Source organism: Nansenia antarctica, assembly GCF_963989245.1.
Source record: "Nansenia antarctica genome assembly, chromosome: 1".
NCBI lineage: Eukaryota > Metazoa > Chordata > Actinopteri > Argentiniformes > Microstomatidae > Nansenia > Nansenia antarctica.
In genome coordinates, this window is record NC_137674.1 from 66,052,804 (window position 1) to 66,071,952 (window position 19,149).

The window sequence follows — 19,149 nt, forward strand, 5'->3', positions numbered from 1 at the left end:
TTAGACAAAAAAGACCTGCAGTACAGGCCTGGCCAGGCATCACCAGAGAAGACACCCATCGTCTGGTGGTTTAGGGTTAGGGTTTCCAATTTTAAGAACATGAAATCACAATTTAAATTAAAAACTCCAACCAACACTTCAACCTAGTCCATATCCAGAATTACCCACCAGACCCCAGTGTCCATTATCACCATCATCAATAAAGGTAATTCATTACCAATGGTGATAATGGACACTGGGGTCTGGTGGGGAATTCTGGATATGGACTAGGTGGAAGTGTTGGTTGGAGTTTTTTTTTTTGTTCTAATTTCTTTAGAGTCTATTGTTGTCTGACATATTGACCACCGTACACTGGCACACTATTACATAGTTCTACACATATCTGTTATTACTGTTGAAACACTGCCTATGTTTAAGATGTTTTCCCCCCACTGGCGGAACGATTGCATTTCCGCCTGCACTCTACCGCCACAAATCTACCGTCAACAAATTGAGAGGTGGATGGATGTTGGTTTGGAGTCGGACAAAGTTCCACTATTTCATTTACATTTACTATTTCCTTCTTATTTTGTTTGTCCACTATATTTCTGAATGTTGATAGACAGACTGACATCTACTGCAAGATACTAACTTAGAGCAAACAACATTTAGTATTATAATATGAGCATATTTGGATGATTGAAAAGTGACAACATCATTTTACTTCCACCCCCATAGCTGGTTGGAAGTGAGTTGACTGATGTAAGACATGGCTATTATTGCTATAGCTCAAAGTAGCCTTTAGCTGCACAGTTATGAAAAGATAGAGGAGAAGAGGAGGCATATTCCTCAGGCAATTCCACAGATTCCTGGGACATCACATGCAGGATGACCTGGCCTGGAAGGACAACACAAAAGGCACCATCAAGAGGGCACAACAGCGGCTATACACCCTGAGATGCCTCAGGAAAGAACACAACAAGCAGGAGATACTGGTGGCCTTCTACCGCGGCGCAGTGGAGAGCATCCTCACCTACGGCATCGGCAACTGGTTCTACAGCTGCACAACAGCGGAGAGAAACGCGCTACAGAGAGTCGTGAGAACAGCACAGAAGATCACCGGCGCCCCCCTCCCCTCTCTGGAAGAGCTGTACAACACACGCTGTCTCAGGAAGGCCTCCAAGATCTCCAGGGACCCGACCCACCCTGGGCACGTACACTTTATCAGGCGGCCCTCGAAAAGGAGGTACAGGACCCCGGCCGCTAAGACAAACAGACTGAAGAACTGCTTCTACCACAGGGCCGTCAAGGCCCTGAACACAGCAACGGCCTAAGTTCTGGGCCCAGGACAGTCTGGACGGATTGTATGGCAGCTAGTGCTGAGGCACAAACATGTACATTTCAAGCCTGCAAACTGTGACACTTTAAATAACGTGAAAAAATACTTTTGTGCAATATGACAACCCTAGTTGACTATCTGTGCAGTATAGTACAGTGGATTGTGTACATAGCCTTTATTTATGTAAACCAGCTCCTTACCTTCTTGTGATTTTATTCTTTTTCTAAAAGTTTTTTTTTTTTCCCCTTTCCTAACACCAGGGGAGCCACCCCTCCTAAATTTCGTTGTTTGGTACCTGTACTGTAGCAATGACAATAAAGTCCATTCATTCATTCATTCATTCATTCATATCTGGCGATTTGTTCACCTTAAGAGTTTAGTTGGACAGATGAAGGAAAAGAGACATGGAGGGCCTATTGAGACAGATTAACCCTTGGTCTTCCAACACAACCATACTAGCACTAGTCAACTCCCAGGTTGGCTGGGGAGTTCATTTCCCTCGTAATTTATACCCTGTAGAGTTCTGGTAATATACTCAAGAAAGAAAGCTGTGTAATTCACCAATGTTGTTCCCCTTTCTCTAGAAAGCGCCTTGAAAAGAAAGTTCTATTTTCTCTCTAATGAATCAAGTTACATTTGTGAGTTTGATCAATGATTAGATTACATTAGATTCAACTTTATTGTCATCGCAGAGTACAAGTACAATACAACAAAATGCAGTTTAGCATTTGATCAATGCTCCAGCCAGGCATGGCACTACGTTATCAATTTCAGTGAAATGAAATTATTCTTCCAACCTGCACATCACAACCTGCACTTTATCGCGACTCTTATTTATTCATTTATATTTATTTATGGCTTTTATTTGTAACACAAATTAACACTGTATACAAAAATGCATCATGTCCAGAGGGTGTACTTGTACACTAGCATCATGTCCAGGTGGTGTACTTGTACATCAAGCAGCCTCATGCTATGGAAACAGGAGATAGGCTCCTGCCCAAAGGGTCTACTTTTAAAGTAGAGAGTGTCACCTTTTATTTGATGGTGTTTGTGTACATATTGGTTTCACCATTCAAAAAGTTTTAGTTTTTTAATTCATAGGATAATCCCCCTTTTTTAAGGTACCCAAAAGTAATAGGACAATTGGCTTGACAGCTGTTTCTGGTAAGTCACGTGTATTCCATCGCATCATCTGTGCAGATATAAGAGAGCTGGCAATGTCTAGAATTGATTCTAGCCTTTGCATTTGCTATTGGTGTCTGTCAACATGAGGACCAAAGAGGTGTCAATGAAAATCAAGGTCACTATTTGTCATTATTAGGATGAAAAATCAGAAACAGCCAAAACCTTAGGCTTGCCAAAATCAACAGTTTGGAACATCATTAAAGATAAAAAAAACTAAAACAAATAAAACATAGTCAGCCAAGGAAGACAGTGGGTGACCAACAACTATCACACAAAGTATGACAAAAGTACTTAAAACACCCTGCAGAAGTGTGGAAAAGGGTGTTATAGACAGATAAGATGAATATTATAATGTACCAGAGTGATTGCAAGAGGGAAGTTTGGAAAGAAAAGGATCTACCCAACATTTATATCACATCATCTGTGAAACATAGTGCCGTGGGTGCTATATTTGGGCATGACTGTACAGATGCCACTAGAACTTACCAACTTGTCTTAATTGATGATAGTAACTGCTGATGGTAGCAGCAGAATGTATTCTGAAGTGTACAGAAACATCTTGTCAGCTCGACTGCAAGCAAATGCCTGCAAATTCATACTTATAAGAACATGCTTTTTTGTGCTTTTTTTGCCAAAAAGTGGAAAGGTCTTGACTGGACAATTGGATTTAAATCCATTTGAATGTATTTCATTTCCTGATGAAGATTTTAGACAAAAAAGACCTGCAGTACAGGCCTGGCCAGGCATCACCAGAGAAGACACCCATCGTCTGGTGGTTTAGGGTTAGGGTTTCCAATTTTAAGAACATGAAATCACAATTTAAATTAAAAACTCCAACCAACACTTCAACCTAGTCCATATCCAGAATTACCCACCAGACCTCAGTGTCCATTATCACCATCATCAATAAATGTAATTCATTACCAATGGTGATAATGGACACTGGGGTCTGGTGGGGAATTCTGGATATGGACTAGGTGGAAGTGTTGGTTGGAGTTTTTTTTTTTTTGTTCTAATTTCTTTAGAGTCTATTGTTGTCTGACATATTGACCACCGTACACTGGCACACTATTACATAGTTCTACACATATCTGTTATTACTGTTGAAACACTGCCTATGTTTAAGATGTTTTCCCCCCACTGGCGGAACGATTGCATTTCCGCCTGCACTTTATGAAGAATATTTGTTACACATGCAGAGGCAACCAACAATGTAACAACTGGTTTGCCCTTACCTTCCTTGCCTCAACTGCCCACCAGACCCCAGTGTCCATTATCACCCTCATCAACAAATGTAATTTATTACATTTAATACAACATGTTCTATTTTCTTTAGAGTCTGTTGTTGACATATTGACCACCTTAAACTGGCACAACCAGCAATGTAACAATTGCAATTCCGCCTGTGTCCACTGGAGGACACAGACCACTAGGAATGCACGTGGTGACGTCACGATTTTGAAAGTCAAAAGCCCTGAAAGTCTCTCCTTCTCTCGCCGTGTGCAGTGGCGTGCGCCTGTAATCCAAGCTGCTGGGAGGCTGAGGTTGGCGGATCGTTTGAGCTCAGGAGTTCTGAGCTGCAGTGCACTATGCCGATCGGGTGTCCGCACTAAGTTCGGTATCGATATGGTGCTCCTGGGGGAGCCCGGGACCACCAGGTCGTCTAAGGAGGGGTGCACCGGCCCAGGCCGGAAACGGAGCAGGCCAAAGCCCCCGTGCCGCTCAGTAGTGGGATCGCGCCTGTGAATAGACGCTGTAGTGCAGCCTGAGCAATATAGCGGGACCTAATCTTTTCATCTTTTTTTTCTCCACCAAATAGCATTTCAATGTTGTACTCCATCAGCGATATTGTTTTCGACCATTTGCTTTAACTTCTCTGTAACTCAGGCTACTAGCGATAACAGCCGTTTTTCCGACAACCCGTGATCGCCTCTCTCTGGAATAAAGAGGTAATAATCTTTATTTAGAAACAGTACATATCGTTTCCAGCGGAGAGCGCAAATCTACCGTCAACAAACTGAGAAGTGGATGGATGTTGGTTTGGAGTCGGACAAAGTTCCACTATTTCATTTACATTTACTATTTCCTTCTTATTTTGTTTGTCCACTATATTTCTGAATGTTGCTAGACAGACTGACATCTACTGCAAGATACTAACTTAGAGCAAACAACATTTAGTATTATAATATGACCATATTTGGATGATTGAAAAGTGACAACATCATTTTACTTCCACCCCCATAGCTGGTTGGAAGTGAGTTGACTGATGTAAGACATGGCTATTATTGCTATAGCTCAAAGTAGCCTTTAGCTGCACAGTTATGAAAAGATAGAGGAGAAGAGGAGGCATATCTGGCGATTTGTTCACCTTAAGAGTTTAGTTGGACAGATGAAGGAAAAGAGACATGGAGGGCCTATTGAGACAGATTAACCCTTGGTCTTCCAACACAACCATACTAGTACTAGTCAACTCCCAGGTTGGCTGGGGAGTTAATTTCCCTCGTAATTTATACCCTGTAGAGTTCTGGTATTATACTCAAGAAAGAAAGCTGTGTAATTCACCAATGTTCCCCTTTCTCTAGAAAGCGCCTTGAAAAGAAAGTTCTATTTTCTCTCTAATGAATCAAGTTACATTTGTGAGTTTGATCAATGATTAGATTAGATTAGATTCAACTTTATTGTCATCGCAGAGTACAAGTACAATACAACAAAATGCAGTTTAGCATTTGATCAATGCTCCAGCCAGGCATGGCACTACGTTATCAATTTCAGTGAAATGTAATTATTCTTCCAACCTGCACATCACAACCTGCACTTTATCGCGACTCTTATTTATTCATTTATATTTATTTATGGCTTTTATTTGTAACACAAATTAACACTGTATACAAAAATGCGTCATGTCCAGAGGGTGTACTTGTACATCAAGCAGCCTCATGCTATGGAAACAGGAGATAGGCTCCTGCCCAAAGGGTCTACTTTTAAAGTAGAGAGTGTCACCTTTTATTTGATGGTGTTTGTGTACATATTGGTTTCACCATTCAAAAAGTTTTAGTTTTTTAATTCATAGGATAATCCCCCTTTTTTAAGGTACCCAAAAGTAATAGGACAATTGGCTTGACAGGTGTTTCTGGTAAGTCACGTGTATTCCATCGCATCATCTGTGCAGATATAAGAGAGCTGGCAATGTCTAGAATTGATTCTAGCCTTTGCATTTGCTATTGGTGTCTGTCAACATGAGGACCAAAGAGGTGTCAATGAAAATCAAGGTCATTATTTGTCATTATTAGGCTGAAAAACCAGAAACAGCCAAAACCTTAGGCTTGCCAAAATCAACAGTTTGGAACATCATTAAAGATAAAAAACTAAAACAAATAAAACATAGTCAGCCAAGGAAGACAGTGGGTGACCAACAACTATCACACAAAGTATGACAAAAGTACTTAAAACACCCTGCAGAAGTGTGGAAAAGGGTGTTATAGACAGATAAGACGAATATTATAATGTACCAGAGTGATTGCAAGAGGGAAGTTTGGAAAGAAAAGGATCTACCCAACATTTACATCACATCATCTGTGAAACATAGTGCCGTGGGTGCTATATTTGGGCATGACTGTACAGATGCCACTAGAACTTACCAACTTGTCTTAATTGATGATAGTAACTGCTGATGGTAGCAGCAGAATGTATTCTGAAGTGTACAGAAACATCTTGTCAGCTCGACTGCAAGCAAATGCCTGCAAATTCATACTTATAAGAACATGCTTTTTTGTGTTTTTTTTGCCAAAAAGTGGAAAGGTCTTGACTGGACAATTGGATTTAAATCCATTTGAATGTATTTCATTTCCTGATGAAGATTTTAGACAAAAAAGACCTGCAGTACAGGCCTGGCCAGGCATCACCAGAGAAGACACCCATCGTCTGGTGGTTTAGGGTTAGGGTTTCCAATTTTAAGAACATGAAATCACAATTTAAATTAAAAACTCCAACCAACACTTCAACCTAGTCCATATCCAGAATTACCCACCAGACCTCAGTGTCCATTATCACCATCATCAATAAATGTAATTCATTACCAATGGTGATAATGGACACTGGGGTCTGGTGGGGAATTCTGGATATGGACTAGGTGGAAGTGTTGGTTGGAGTTTTTTTTTTTTGTTCTAATTTCTTTAGAGTCTATTGTTGTCTGACATATTGACCACCGTACACTGGCACACTATTACATAGTTCTACACATATCTGTTATTACTGTTGAAACACTGCCTATGTTTAAGATGTTTTCCCCCCCACTGGCGGAACGATTGCATTTCCGCCTGCACTTTATGAAGAATATTTGTTACACATGCAGAGGCAACCAACAATGTAACAACTGGTTTGCCCTTACCTTCCTTGCCTCAACTGCCCACCAGACCCCAGTGTCCATTATCACCCTCATCAACAAATGTAATTTATTACATTTAATACAACATGTTCTATTTTCTTTAGAGTCTGTTGTTGACTGACATATTGACCACCTTAAACTGGCACAACCAGCAATGTAACAATTGCAATTCCGCCTGTGTCCACTGGAGGACACAGACCACTATGAATGCACGTGGTGACGTCACGATTTTGAAACTCAAAAGCCCTGAAAGTCTCTCCTTCTCTCGCCGGGTGCAGTGGCGTGCGCCTGTAATCCAAGCTGCTGGGAGGCTGAGGTTGGCGGATCGTTTGAGCTCAGGAGTTCTGAGCTGCAGTGCACTATGCCGATCGGGTGTCCGCACTAAGTTCGGTATCGATATGGTGCTCCTGGGGGAGCCCGGGACCACCAGGTCGTCTAAGGAGGGGTGCACCGGCCCAGGCCGGAAACGGAGCAGGCCAAAGCCCCCGTGCCGCTCAGTAGTGGGATCGCGCCTGTGAATAGACGCTGTAGTGCAGCCTGAGCAATATAGCGGGACCTAATCTTTTCATCTTTTTTTTCTCCACCAAATAGCATTTCAATGTTGTACTCCATCAGCGATATTGTTTTCGACCATTTGCGTTCTAGTCTGCACATATCTTGCCAAACCGTAACTTCTCTGTAACTCAGGCTACTAGCGATAACAGCCGTTTTTCCGACAACCCGTGATCGCCTCTCTCTGGAATAAAGAGGTAATAATCTTTATTTAGAAACAGTACATATTGTTTCCAGCAGAGAGCGCAAATCTACCGTCAACAAACTGAGAGGTGGATGGATGTTGGTTTGGAGTCGGAGAAAAACAAATTCCACTATTTCCTTATTATTTTGTTTGTCCACTATATTTCTGAATGTTGATAGACAGACTGACATCTACTGCAAGATGCTAACTTAGAGCAAACAACATTTAGTATTATTATATGACCATATTTGGATGATTGAAAAGTGACAACATCATTTTACTTCCACCCCCATAGCTGGTTGGAAGTGAGTTGACTGATGTAAGACATGGCTTTGATTGATTGATTGAAAAATTGATTGATTGAAAACTTTATTAGAAGATTTGCAGAAGTAGGTACATGAAAGTACATATTACATACAAGGTCAACTAACAGGATAAAAACCCAAGAAAGCCACTGGCTTATTTCAATTGGGGTCCTTTATTGCTAATTGGGGTCCTTTATTGCTAATTGGGGTCCTTTATTGGGGGCTATTATTGCTATAGCTCAAAGTAGCCTTTAGCTGCACAGTTATGAAAAGATAGAGGAGAAGAGGAGGCATATCTGGCGATTTGTTCACCTTAAGAGTTTAGTTGGACAGATGAAGGAAAAGAGACATGGAGGGCCTATTGAGACAGATTAACCCTTGGTCTTCCAACACAACCATACTAGTACTAGTCAACTCCCAGGTTGGCTGGGGAGTTCATTTCCCTCGTAATTTATACCCTGTAGAGTTCTGGTATTATACTCAAGAAAGAAAGCTGTGTAATTCACCAATGTTGTTCCCCTTTCTCTAGAAAGCGCCTCGAAAAGAAAGTTCTATTTTCTCTCTAATGAATCAAGTTACATTTGTGAGTTTGATCAATGATTAGATTAGATTAGATTCAACTTTATTGTCATCGCAGAGTACAAGTACAATACAACAAAATGCAGTTTAGCATTTGATCAATGCTCCAGCCAGGCATGGCACTACGTTATCAATTTCAGTTAAATGAAATTATTCTTCCAACCTGCACATCACAACCTGCACTTTATCGCGACTCTTTTATTCATTTATATTTATTTATGGCTTTTATTTGTAACACAAATTAACACTGTATACAAAAATGTAAGAATTTGTAACGGCTGCTCATAGTTGATGTATAAATTCAATGATTCTCTCTACCAAGTCCTTGCATTATTACAAATGTGGTCTTTTTGTTAAGCTGTACAAACAAGACACATTTCTGTGTATATTTTTTGTGGTTATGGTTAGCGGAAAGCCTCCCACAATAATGTCCTAGGAAGGTAGAGATCACAAGGGACTTTTCTATAATGGGCTGGTTTTCTACAGTATATAGAGCGGCACAACAGCTAAGGGGGCCAGAGTAGGTCAACGCACCACACAGACGCTCATTGTCTTGATATGTTTTACGTCTGGGTCCACAATACACCAGAATTAGGCTAATCTGCTTTTCACTTTTTTCCTGTTTGTGCTTGACTGTTTCAAAGAGCGTAAATGCTAAGCATGGGATTGGCTACACTTGTCCAAGTTGGTTCCAAGTGCTTACAAATAATAAAATAAAATAAAAAGGCAGAACATGTTTTTGTGTGGGTGGACTGTTCTGCCAAGCAGTATCTGTTTTGGTCCATTAATGGTTAGTGCATTAATTTGGTCTATTCTTTTCAGGCACACTGGGAAATCCTGATCCAGTGCCACTTAATGTTACCTTGTGAAATATTTTAGAAAACAAGAAATGCCAAAAACAACAACAATAATAATCAACTTGAAAATGCATATAGCATATGAATTGCATTTTGTTTTCTGCTACTTACTTACTTCTCTGCACTGACAATAAAGTTGGATTTAATCTAATTATGAACCATTTGAAATGAAGGTTATATAGCTTTTTGATTAAGTTGTTTAACTTACACCTTATAATGAGATGGTTCCTCACCCTGAAAGTAGTCCAGTTGCTTGGAGAAATTGTTATCCATGGTTCAGAGCTGTTTAAATAGCCACTACTAACTTAAGCTAAATTTAGCCACAAAAACAAACAAACAATGGGATTAATGGGGCCAAGTAGACGGAGGCCCAATCCCAATTCACGAATAGTCCTGCATTTTGACATATTTCCATGCCGCATTTCCCCCCTTTGATGGCATATGACGCCTGAAATTTAACTAAAGTTTAGCCGCTCAGTTGTTGCACTTGTGACCGCTCCTCTAATATCAGTGCAGACTGGCAGGGAAGGAGTAGCGTTGCTAGCCTACAGAGCATCACTATTCTGTCATGAACTGGCCTGATAATGAAGCATTGTTATTTTTTATTTGATGACTTGCTTGATTGATTGATAGGATGAAACTTAAGTTGTGAAGAGTCGCGAGCGTCCATGCTTTTCTATGATACTACTGATCTTGAAGGGTCTTGAAGGGTTGTCCCATTTCGGAAGATTTCAACCACTGCTCCTCGTGGCTCTGTTCCGAGGGCTTGGCTCCAAAGTAAGTGGCACTCCAAAATGAGCCGTAGGGGTAGGAAAGGGAAATGGGATTGGGCCATAGTTCCTTTAATGGCCAAATCAACTCAAATGAACTTTGAGGTGATTTGATACTACAAATATTTAATGTAGTTAGTAGTAGCTATTAAAATAAACCTGAACCATGGATTAATTTCTCCTGGACTATAGACTACTTTCAGGGTAAGGAACCATCTGACTAATAATGAACTATCCCTTTAAGTTACATACCAGTTAAAATATTTCACATTCTGTTTCGGCATAGAAAGTACACAAAATGTACACTTTGCTGAAAAATGCCCGGCCTTCATGTTGTTAGGTGAAGCATAGAGGAAATTGTTAGGGTCAGACATCGGGGGCCCCCCCCCCTACTCCTGAATGCTCGATTTGGTCTCACCTCTTTGACTATTCTCTTGCAGCTGTGGGTGTGTTGTGAGAGCCAGTAGGCTATAGAGGGCTATGGAAAGCACCCCTAAACAATGAGCACATGCAGGAGTCAGTCATCCATGTGGAGTTTCTTTCGAGCGGGACATGCTTCTCAATTGTGGGTTTGGCCTAATACTGTACTTACGGTAGATGTTCTGTTTGTAGATGTAGGAATGTCCACCATGCACCATCATTTACAGTATGCTGCGGGCGAAGCCACAGTAATGAGACTGAAGATTGGCTATTTCTCTATTGTTTCATATTATTGCATAATGAGGACAAAGAAACACACAATTAGATCTTCAAGCCATAATCATAATTCAAGCCAATAAGTGTTTTACGTTTTTTCATATACCATGATTGGTTTCTTGGGTGGAATCCTCACTTGAGATCTATGTGGTAACTCAAACTTAAATCTTGCATTGATGTCAAAGGGAAAATTGTGCAATGATTTCAGTTACGCACGTGGATCTCAAGTAACTCCCAGCACGTCACGTCATTCATACTGTATGACAATGTAATTGCTTTGATTCTCACCACCACTCCCAATTCATGAAACTCCATGTTACAATAGTACATATTTCAGTAAAAAATATGATAATGTTTCAGTCAGTATTGAGTCCCATTTATTTCTAACCTATTTATTGTGAATATAATAATAATATAATAATAATTATAATAATATAATAATAATATCTTCACATTCCAGATATGGAATGTGCTTTTTGTGGGGTTTACTACTGAAGGTACCCCTATATAATTTGTGTGCAAAGTTTCCACAAGACATGTGACTTCCAGTCTGGTGTAACTTGCCCTGTTTTTTTTTTTTTTTTTTTACCAGAAACCACATCAGACACTGCTAATTAGGCAGACTCTCACAAAGTGTGTGTGTGTGTGTGTGTGTGTGTGTGTGTGTGTGTGTGTGTGTGTGTGTGTGTGTGTGTGTGTGTGTGTGTGTGTGTGTGTGAAAGAGAGAGTGAGAGCGACAGAGACAGAGAGAGAGAGAGAGAGAGAGAGAGAGAGAGAGAGGGAGAGAGTGAAGAGAGGGAGTAAAAAAGAATCATTACTCACTAAGCCATTAGCCAAGTTCAGCTCCACACTTGCTCTGACACCACACACACACACACAAACCCATATACACACAGGCACACAAACAGAAAGCAGAAGTGGAGAGAGGCAAGGGGTTTTGGGCGACGTGGTCGGCTATGGCACAAGGCTCTGACAGCAATGACTCAAGTTACACCAAGTCCCCATCGCCGGACAACAAGCAGGTAAGATAACCGTTTTTCTCCTTTTTCACAGTTATAACTGAATTATTATATGTATGAATAAGTATTCAGTCATTACTTGTTTCTGTTTAGACAAGAAATTACTCTGCAGCTGTTAGAGTGGTTGTCTATCATTCCTCACGTCTTTTCATTCTTACACATGCACACATACACTCTTACAAAAGTTGGTTCCTTTGGGGTTATTTGTCACGGGTGACAGTTGTAGAACCATTTCCACACAAATAACCATTTGCAGTTCTTATTACATCAGAGAGGTTTCTTTGTTACTGTGACGTTTCTGAAGAACTATCCTTGCTGGGAGATCCACTACATCTTTACCTTCACATAATATGTTTACATCTCAATGATTGTGGAATGACAAGTTTTGGTGAGTCCTGACCTTTGCGATTGGTAAAGCTTGGGCTCAGGAGGATAGTGCTCACCACACCAATTAGGAAATGTTTGAAGTTTGCAGCCATAACATGTTTTTGGTTGTGCTTGATTTTGCTAGTCTGCTTGTTGTCTGCTTAAAGAGCCCCACCATCCTTCGATGGACAATGTTACAGTATCAGTCATCACAGGCTATTGCTCATTGTGTTTGGCAGTCCAGGGACTGCACAACAGCTTTATACAGTATCTGTTGCCTATCACCTATTTCTGAGCTTGGCTGGAAATATAATCCTGCATATCAAATTCATAAATCATAAGAATTAAGAACAGTGCTTTATGAGGTTCATACAGTACACAATGAAATGTACAATCATTTGGTGCCTACTCAGCTTGACTGAGCATTTCAACTAAGCTTAGTTATTTCGATACCGTAAAAAAACGGTAGTATCCAGAACATGAAACTACGAGTGAGATAGCAAATCAACTGATGAATCAGTCTCACCCTGACCCAGCCCTGCACATCAGGTGTGATGTTGAGTATACCGTTCTGTGAAGAAAAAAACTATTTTTAAACGACTCGACCGCAGTTTTGAATTGCCAGACTACACCTATTCATTGATGAGGGCCAGTGTTACTATCTGAACCCTGAGAAATCCATCCAGTAATGGACCCAAATAGTTTGATGGAAAATGCTTGCTAGACCCACAATGACAAAGATCCAAGATGCATTCGAATCAGTTGCAAGAAATAACATCTTAAATATAGTAATGTCAATGCATTTCAAGAAACCCTACTTACGCAGAAGCATTGTGACATTTTGGATGGACCATCCAAAGATACTGGTTGACGAGGCTCATTAGCCTGATATTCCATATGGAATGCTGTGACAGGGTTGATATTCCATATGGAATGCTCTGACAGGGTGGATATACATTGGGGTCTTAACCCTTGCCTCTTCCTACAGGGCTCCTCAGATGATGTGAAGAAAGTGATGAGGAGGGAAAAGAACCGCATCGCTGCCCAGAAGAGCAGGATGAGACAGACTCAGAAGGCAGACAGCCTACACTTGGTGAGGGCATTGTCCATGATGCGTGCATCCTTTGTGGGCAAGACTGGTTGGGCTTGGCTTTGCACCAGTAAAGGAGAACAGGTCCTGTCCACAATGCCAGGCATTATGATGCAATTCCAGATATAACTTTTTGCTTCGCTCTTTCACACCTATTGACTTGTCATTATATTCATCATTGGTAGTATCAAGAACATAGTTATTTTGTGCAGTGTTTGCAAGCGAATATATGAACATCATGTCCAATGCAGGAATCCAAACTTGTTTTTTCGTCACATCCTGAAGGTGCACTTTATTTGCACCCGCAGAGAGGCAGATTTGTATTTGCATAGGATTATTGGATCCATTGGTTCTATCCGTTGGTTCCATTGAACTGAGCAAGCTAAACAAAGTGTTCTGTCAGAAAATATAAAAAAAAAACAACAACAAAAACCATAAGTATATGTAAGTATATACAGTTAGGTCCGTAAATATTTGGACAGTGACACAATTTCCATAATTTTGGCTCTGTATGCCACCACAATGGATTTAAAATGAAACAATCGAGATGTAATTGAAGTGCAGACTTTCAGCTTTAATTCAAGGGGTTGAACAAGAATATTGTATGAAACGTTTAGGAATTGCAACCATTTTTATACACAGTCCCCTATTTTCAGGAACTCAAAAGTAATTGGACAAATGAACATCATCATAAATAAAATGTAAATTTGTAATACTTTGTCGAGAATCCTTTGCAGGCAATGACTGCCTGAAGTCTGGAACCCATGGACATCACCAAATGCTGGGTTTCCTCCTTTGTGATGCTTTGTCAGACCTTTACTGCAGCTGTCTTCAGTTGTTGTTTGTTCGTGGGTCTTTCTGCCTTCAGTTTTGTCTTCAGCAAGTGAAATACATGCTCAATCGGGTTGAGATCAGGTGATTGACTCGGCCATTGCAGAATATTCCACTTCTTTGCCTTAAAAAACTCCTGGGTTGCTTACGCAGTATGTTTTGGGTCATTGTACATCTGTATTGTGGAGCGCAATCCAATCAACTTTGCTGAATCTGTCTGAATCTGAGCAGACAGAATATCCCTAAACACTTCAGAATTCATCCGTGTGCTTCTGTCTTCTGTCACATCATCAATAAACACTAGTGACCCAGTGCCATTGGAAGCCATGCATGTCCATGTCATCACACTGCCTCCACCGTTTTTTATAGATGATGTGGTATGCGTTGGATCATGAGCCGTTCCAAGCCGTATCCATACTTTTTTCTTCCCATCATTCTGGTACAGGTTAATCTGAGTTTTATCTGTCCAAAGAATGCTGTTCCAGAACAGGGCTGGCTTTTTTAGATGTTTTTTGACAAAGTCTAATCTGGCCTTTCTATTCTTGAGGCTTATGAATGGCTTGCACCTTGTGGTGAACCCTCTGTATTTGTTCATGTGAAGTCTTCCCTTTATGGTACACTTGGATAATGATATGCCTACCTCCTGGAGACTGTTCTTCACTTTTCTGGATGTTGTGAAGGGGTTTTTCTCTACCATGTAAAGGATCCTGTGATCATCCACCACTCTTGTCTTCCATGGACGTTCAGACCTTTTTGTGGTGCCGAGCTCACCAGTGCGTTCTTTTTTTCTCAGAATGTACCAAACAGTTAATTTGTCCACTTCTAATGTTCCCGCTATCTCTCTGATGGATCTTTTGGTTGTTTTTGCAGCCTAAGGATGGCCTGTTTCACTTGCATTGAGAGCTCTGTTGACTGCATGTATACAGCAACATCTTCCAAATGCAAATGCCACACTTGGAAACAACTCAGACCGTTTACCTGCTTAATTGATAAAGAAAAAAAATGAAGGAATAGCCCACACTGGCCCATGAAACAGCTTCTGAGTCAATTGTCCAATTACTTTTGGTCCCTTGAAAAAGAGGGAGCTACATATTAAAGAGCTGTAATTCCTAAACCCTTCCTTCAATTTGGATGTGAATACCCTTACCCTAAAGCTGAGAGTCTGCACTTTAAGCCCATATTCATTATATAACTGTAACTTGAAGATGTTTTGGTAAACAGCTAAAATTAGAAAAATTCATATGGACCTAACTGTATATGTACATATGTATATGTACAGTTTCAACCCAGGTCTGGAAGGAATCCTACATGCTGCTGTCTGATCCATAAATCCACTTAAAACATTTGGCAGGTCAGACCAAAGGCTTATTTCTAACTTATAGCCACCAGTCAGTAACAGTCTGATTATCCAGTAAATATGACAGCCCAGATTATTAACATAGGAGAACCCAGTCATTTGTCAAACTGAACTCCGAACCTTGGCCCAAGCATTATTTTCTAGTTCTTCATATCACAAAGATATTTTTCCTAGACATCTCCTAGTATACACTACATAGGCTACAAGAAAACTGTGTATGGGCCTCAGTTTGTATTATATTTACAAGGTGCTGGGTGCTGATGACCATGTGGCGATGTGTCATGGCTTCTGTTGAGCTGCACACTTGGACGTCTTTCTGTGTGTGTTTGCAGCAGCCATGGGCATTAATTATCAAGTGTGGGCGTCACTCCCTCAGTGCAGAATCCAGCAGTAAGGATTATTGCGCTGAATGTTAATATCAAAATGTTTGTTTTTCTCCCATTTCACTGGTCTTTGCTCCAGTCTTCCTTTGTAGCAATAATGCACGTGAGAGGAGGTAGCTAAAGCAAAAATACCAATCACTTTCATTTCAACGGCTCTTTCTGTTCATTGACTATGTACAAAGTCATTTTCCGATTTTTAGTCACCAACTTTCACTCTTGTAGTGTAACTATTTCTGCATATAGCTTCTACAAATACAGTACCGTACCTTCGTAGAAGTGGTTGGGGTTGAATTCACTGAGGACATTGTTCAATAGGTCTATGGGTGTCAAAAACAATCCATCTAATAAAGACATTCATGCAACACAGGGAATGTTTTGTGATCTTAACTTCTAACTTCTTCCATCTTTATGACCTTGCTATGGTAATCAACAATGGTAGACAAACGCAATAATATTTTCTGCATTCCAAAACAGTTGGATTTTTGCCCAAACCATGAAGGTATCACTCTCTCTTTAAGATTAAGCTTTGACGTAATTCAAAAGAAATCCCCCCACTGCAATATGTCAACAAGTAATCTCCTGATCTTTTTGTGCAGCCATTTCTTTTGAACTCCAATGGTCGATCTGAAAGGATTTCTGTGTTATTGACCTTTGAGGAAACCCACAAAGTAGGTGGTGGTAGATCCAGTCTACATGATATGATGTGTGAGAAAGATTCCATTTGCCTTGTCTTTTGAGGGTTGTCCATATGTTAAAGCCTCATCAGAGAGATATATGGGCGACCACTTCAGCACTCAGCGTATTCTGTGGTTTTGGTTTCATCGCCTTGCTCGATAAACAGGAAGCTGAATTTTCCCTCAATATGACACGTTTCCTGTTTCCTGAGTAGTAGTCGTTCAGAATTTTTTTCTCTCTCTCTCTCAATCTCTTCAATGTAACTCAGCTTTAGTTGTAGGTCGTGGGCAGAAGGGAGAGAAAGGCTGTCATTTCTGGTAAAGGACGGATGGCAGTGGGCTGTGTTAGGCTAAGTGACGTGAGCGGCGGGGTTTACCCAGGGCTCTCTTTGACAGTAAGGCCTATTAGCTCAATGTTATCTTCCCTGGCCCAGTAATGACCTTTAGAACAACCAAAGTGGAACATTTCTCCCCTGTTTTTCCCACACCTCTCAGACAAAAAGGCTATCACCCGCCTACATGCATGGTTTGCACCTAAAACGCAGATCATCTGGCAGTGAAAACATGCATGCAGCCCCCCCTACTCTGTTGTGGAACATTTACATACTGTACATGAGAACCAAAGAGCAACAGATGCTAATTGAGGAAATCAATGTCTGACATTCTCTCAGAGTATAAAGCACTGGGGAAGTATATCATGTTACTAACAATTGTGACTATTTGATGCTGATCACAATAGCTTGTTGCTTCAGTCACAGTTTGGTTTAGTGCTTGAAGTGGAATGAAAAAGGTTCTGGTCCTAATGGCACTGGTACTGATTTAAGTTTGGTGGCAGTATTCATCTTCATTTCATTCATTTTTTTGGGGGTGAATATTCTATATATGAGGTGCCGGTACCAAAGTAATGGAAAATTCAAGGCGCTGGTAATCTGTAACGACCCAACTCAAGTGCTGGTTTGGTTGTTCTGACTGTCTTGTCCGTCCGTCTGTCTGTCTGTCTGTCTCTGTCTGTCTGTCTGTCTGTCTGTCTGACTCTGTTCGTCTGTCTGGTATCTGTCTGTCTGACTGTCTGGTGTCTGTTTTTCCAGGAGAGTGAGAATCTAGAGAAGGAGAATGCCACCCTGAGGAAGGAGGTGAAGAGACTGACAGAGGAGGCCAAGTATCTCTCCTCTGTGCTGAGTAATCATGAGCCCCTATGCGCTGGGCTGCCCCCCCAAACGTCTGACCTCCTCTACTCCCCTCATCATGGAAGCTTTCACCAGCACATTGCAGTTCCTCATTACCAGCACTGACCACCAAGTGGTGCTATGATGTCGAGCAAAAGTGAACTGATCCTGGCAAAGTGTGAAGTGTCACTGACCGTGTGAAGTGTCACTGACCGTGTGAAGTAAAGACTGTTGCTCAACGGAACATGATCACGTATAGATTTCTCAACATCAAATCAGCATTTTGATAATTTTGAAAGACGACAAAACCTTCTGGGTGTAAAACGACTTGATGTGTAGTATCAACTCAAGGCCTTGAATGTGGAATGTAGTCCATGTCTACAGGGAAACCACCATGATCAAAGATGCCCAAAACAAAATTTTGGGGGAATGTCTTCTTTTTTTGTTTCAGAAAAGGATGGAATTGATCAGTTTTACATTTTTTACATCGTTTTTCTTATGATTATCTTCGTGTTTTTGTTGCAAACACACACACACACACACACACACACACACACACACACACACACACACACACACACACACACACTGTTGCAATGCTTTGTGTATAGGCTTATGCCTACTTGGTTGGGGTTTGTCATTTGAGATTTTACTTTGTAACTCTTTGAAGTGTTGATGAATAGTGACTTTTTTTATAATGACTTCTATCATGAAAATGTGTAATGGAACTTGTGTAATTATGTATTTTAAAATACTCAGGACAAGTTAGTCCCCATTTTATACAACAATACTGACACACAAATGGGCAGAAAATAATATTGTATGATGAAATAATGATAAACATATGACTGATTGATTGTACTATAAATTATTTAAAAATATATTATTCCATTATCGTGGTGATTGTGGAGGAATCGGCCACTTTGACACATTGTGCTTGAATCACTGGAGGCAAATAAAACAAAACCATGCTGCTTTTTTTGTTGAGTCCTAAATGTGAATTTAGGCCACAACTATTATATGTTCATATCTCAAGGATCTAGGATGTCCCCATTGAGGTTTTTCCTTTATTGTTTTATGGGCCTATACAGTCACTAGGTGGCACTGTGTACCTATAAGTACGTGTAAGGTACGTATGCATTGTATGCTGCATAAATGTTTCTCTATTATGTCTCAACAATGTCAATACCATTGTAAGTATTGTGATTATTTGAAACGATTTCTTAAATGTTTAATTGATTAGACTGTTACTCTACCTTTAGAAAAAAACGTTGAACTAAAAACGTTGAGAGTTTTGAAATGTAGATTGGGGAATTTTGAGTGGAGGCCATGTTTACAGTCCAGTGAGTCCACTATAATTTCTTTATCAACATGTAAACATACTGGGTATTGGCTAGAGGTACTCCATGGAACATCTTTGTAAGCATATT

The 19,149-nt window shown here is 40.5% G+C and overlaps 1 protein-coding gene across 1 annotated transcript; it reads left to right on the plus strand.

Moving 5' to 3' along the window:
• Positions 1 to 11,789: 11,789 nt before the first annotated feature.
• On the plus strand, positions 11,790 to 17,845 carry batf (basic leucine zipper transcription factor, ATF-like; the record flags this gene model as incomplete). The annotated part of the gene is made up of 3 exons (XM_080549832.1): positions 11,790 to 11,855; positions 13,207 to 13,311; positions 17,642 to 17,845. 3 exons carry the CDS (start codon positions 11,790 to 11,792, stop codon positions 17,843 to 17,845), a joined length of 375 nt encoding a protein of 124 aa, XP_080405958.1.
• Positions 17,846 to 19,149: the final 1,304 nt, after the last annotated feature.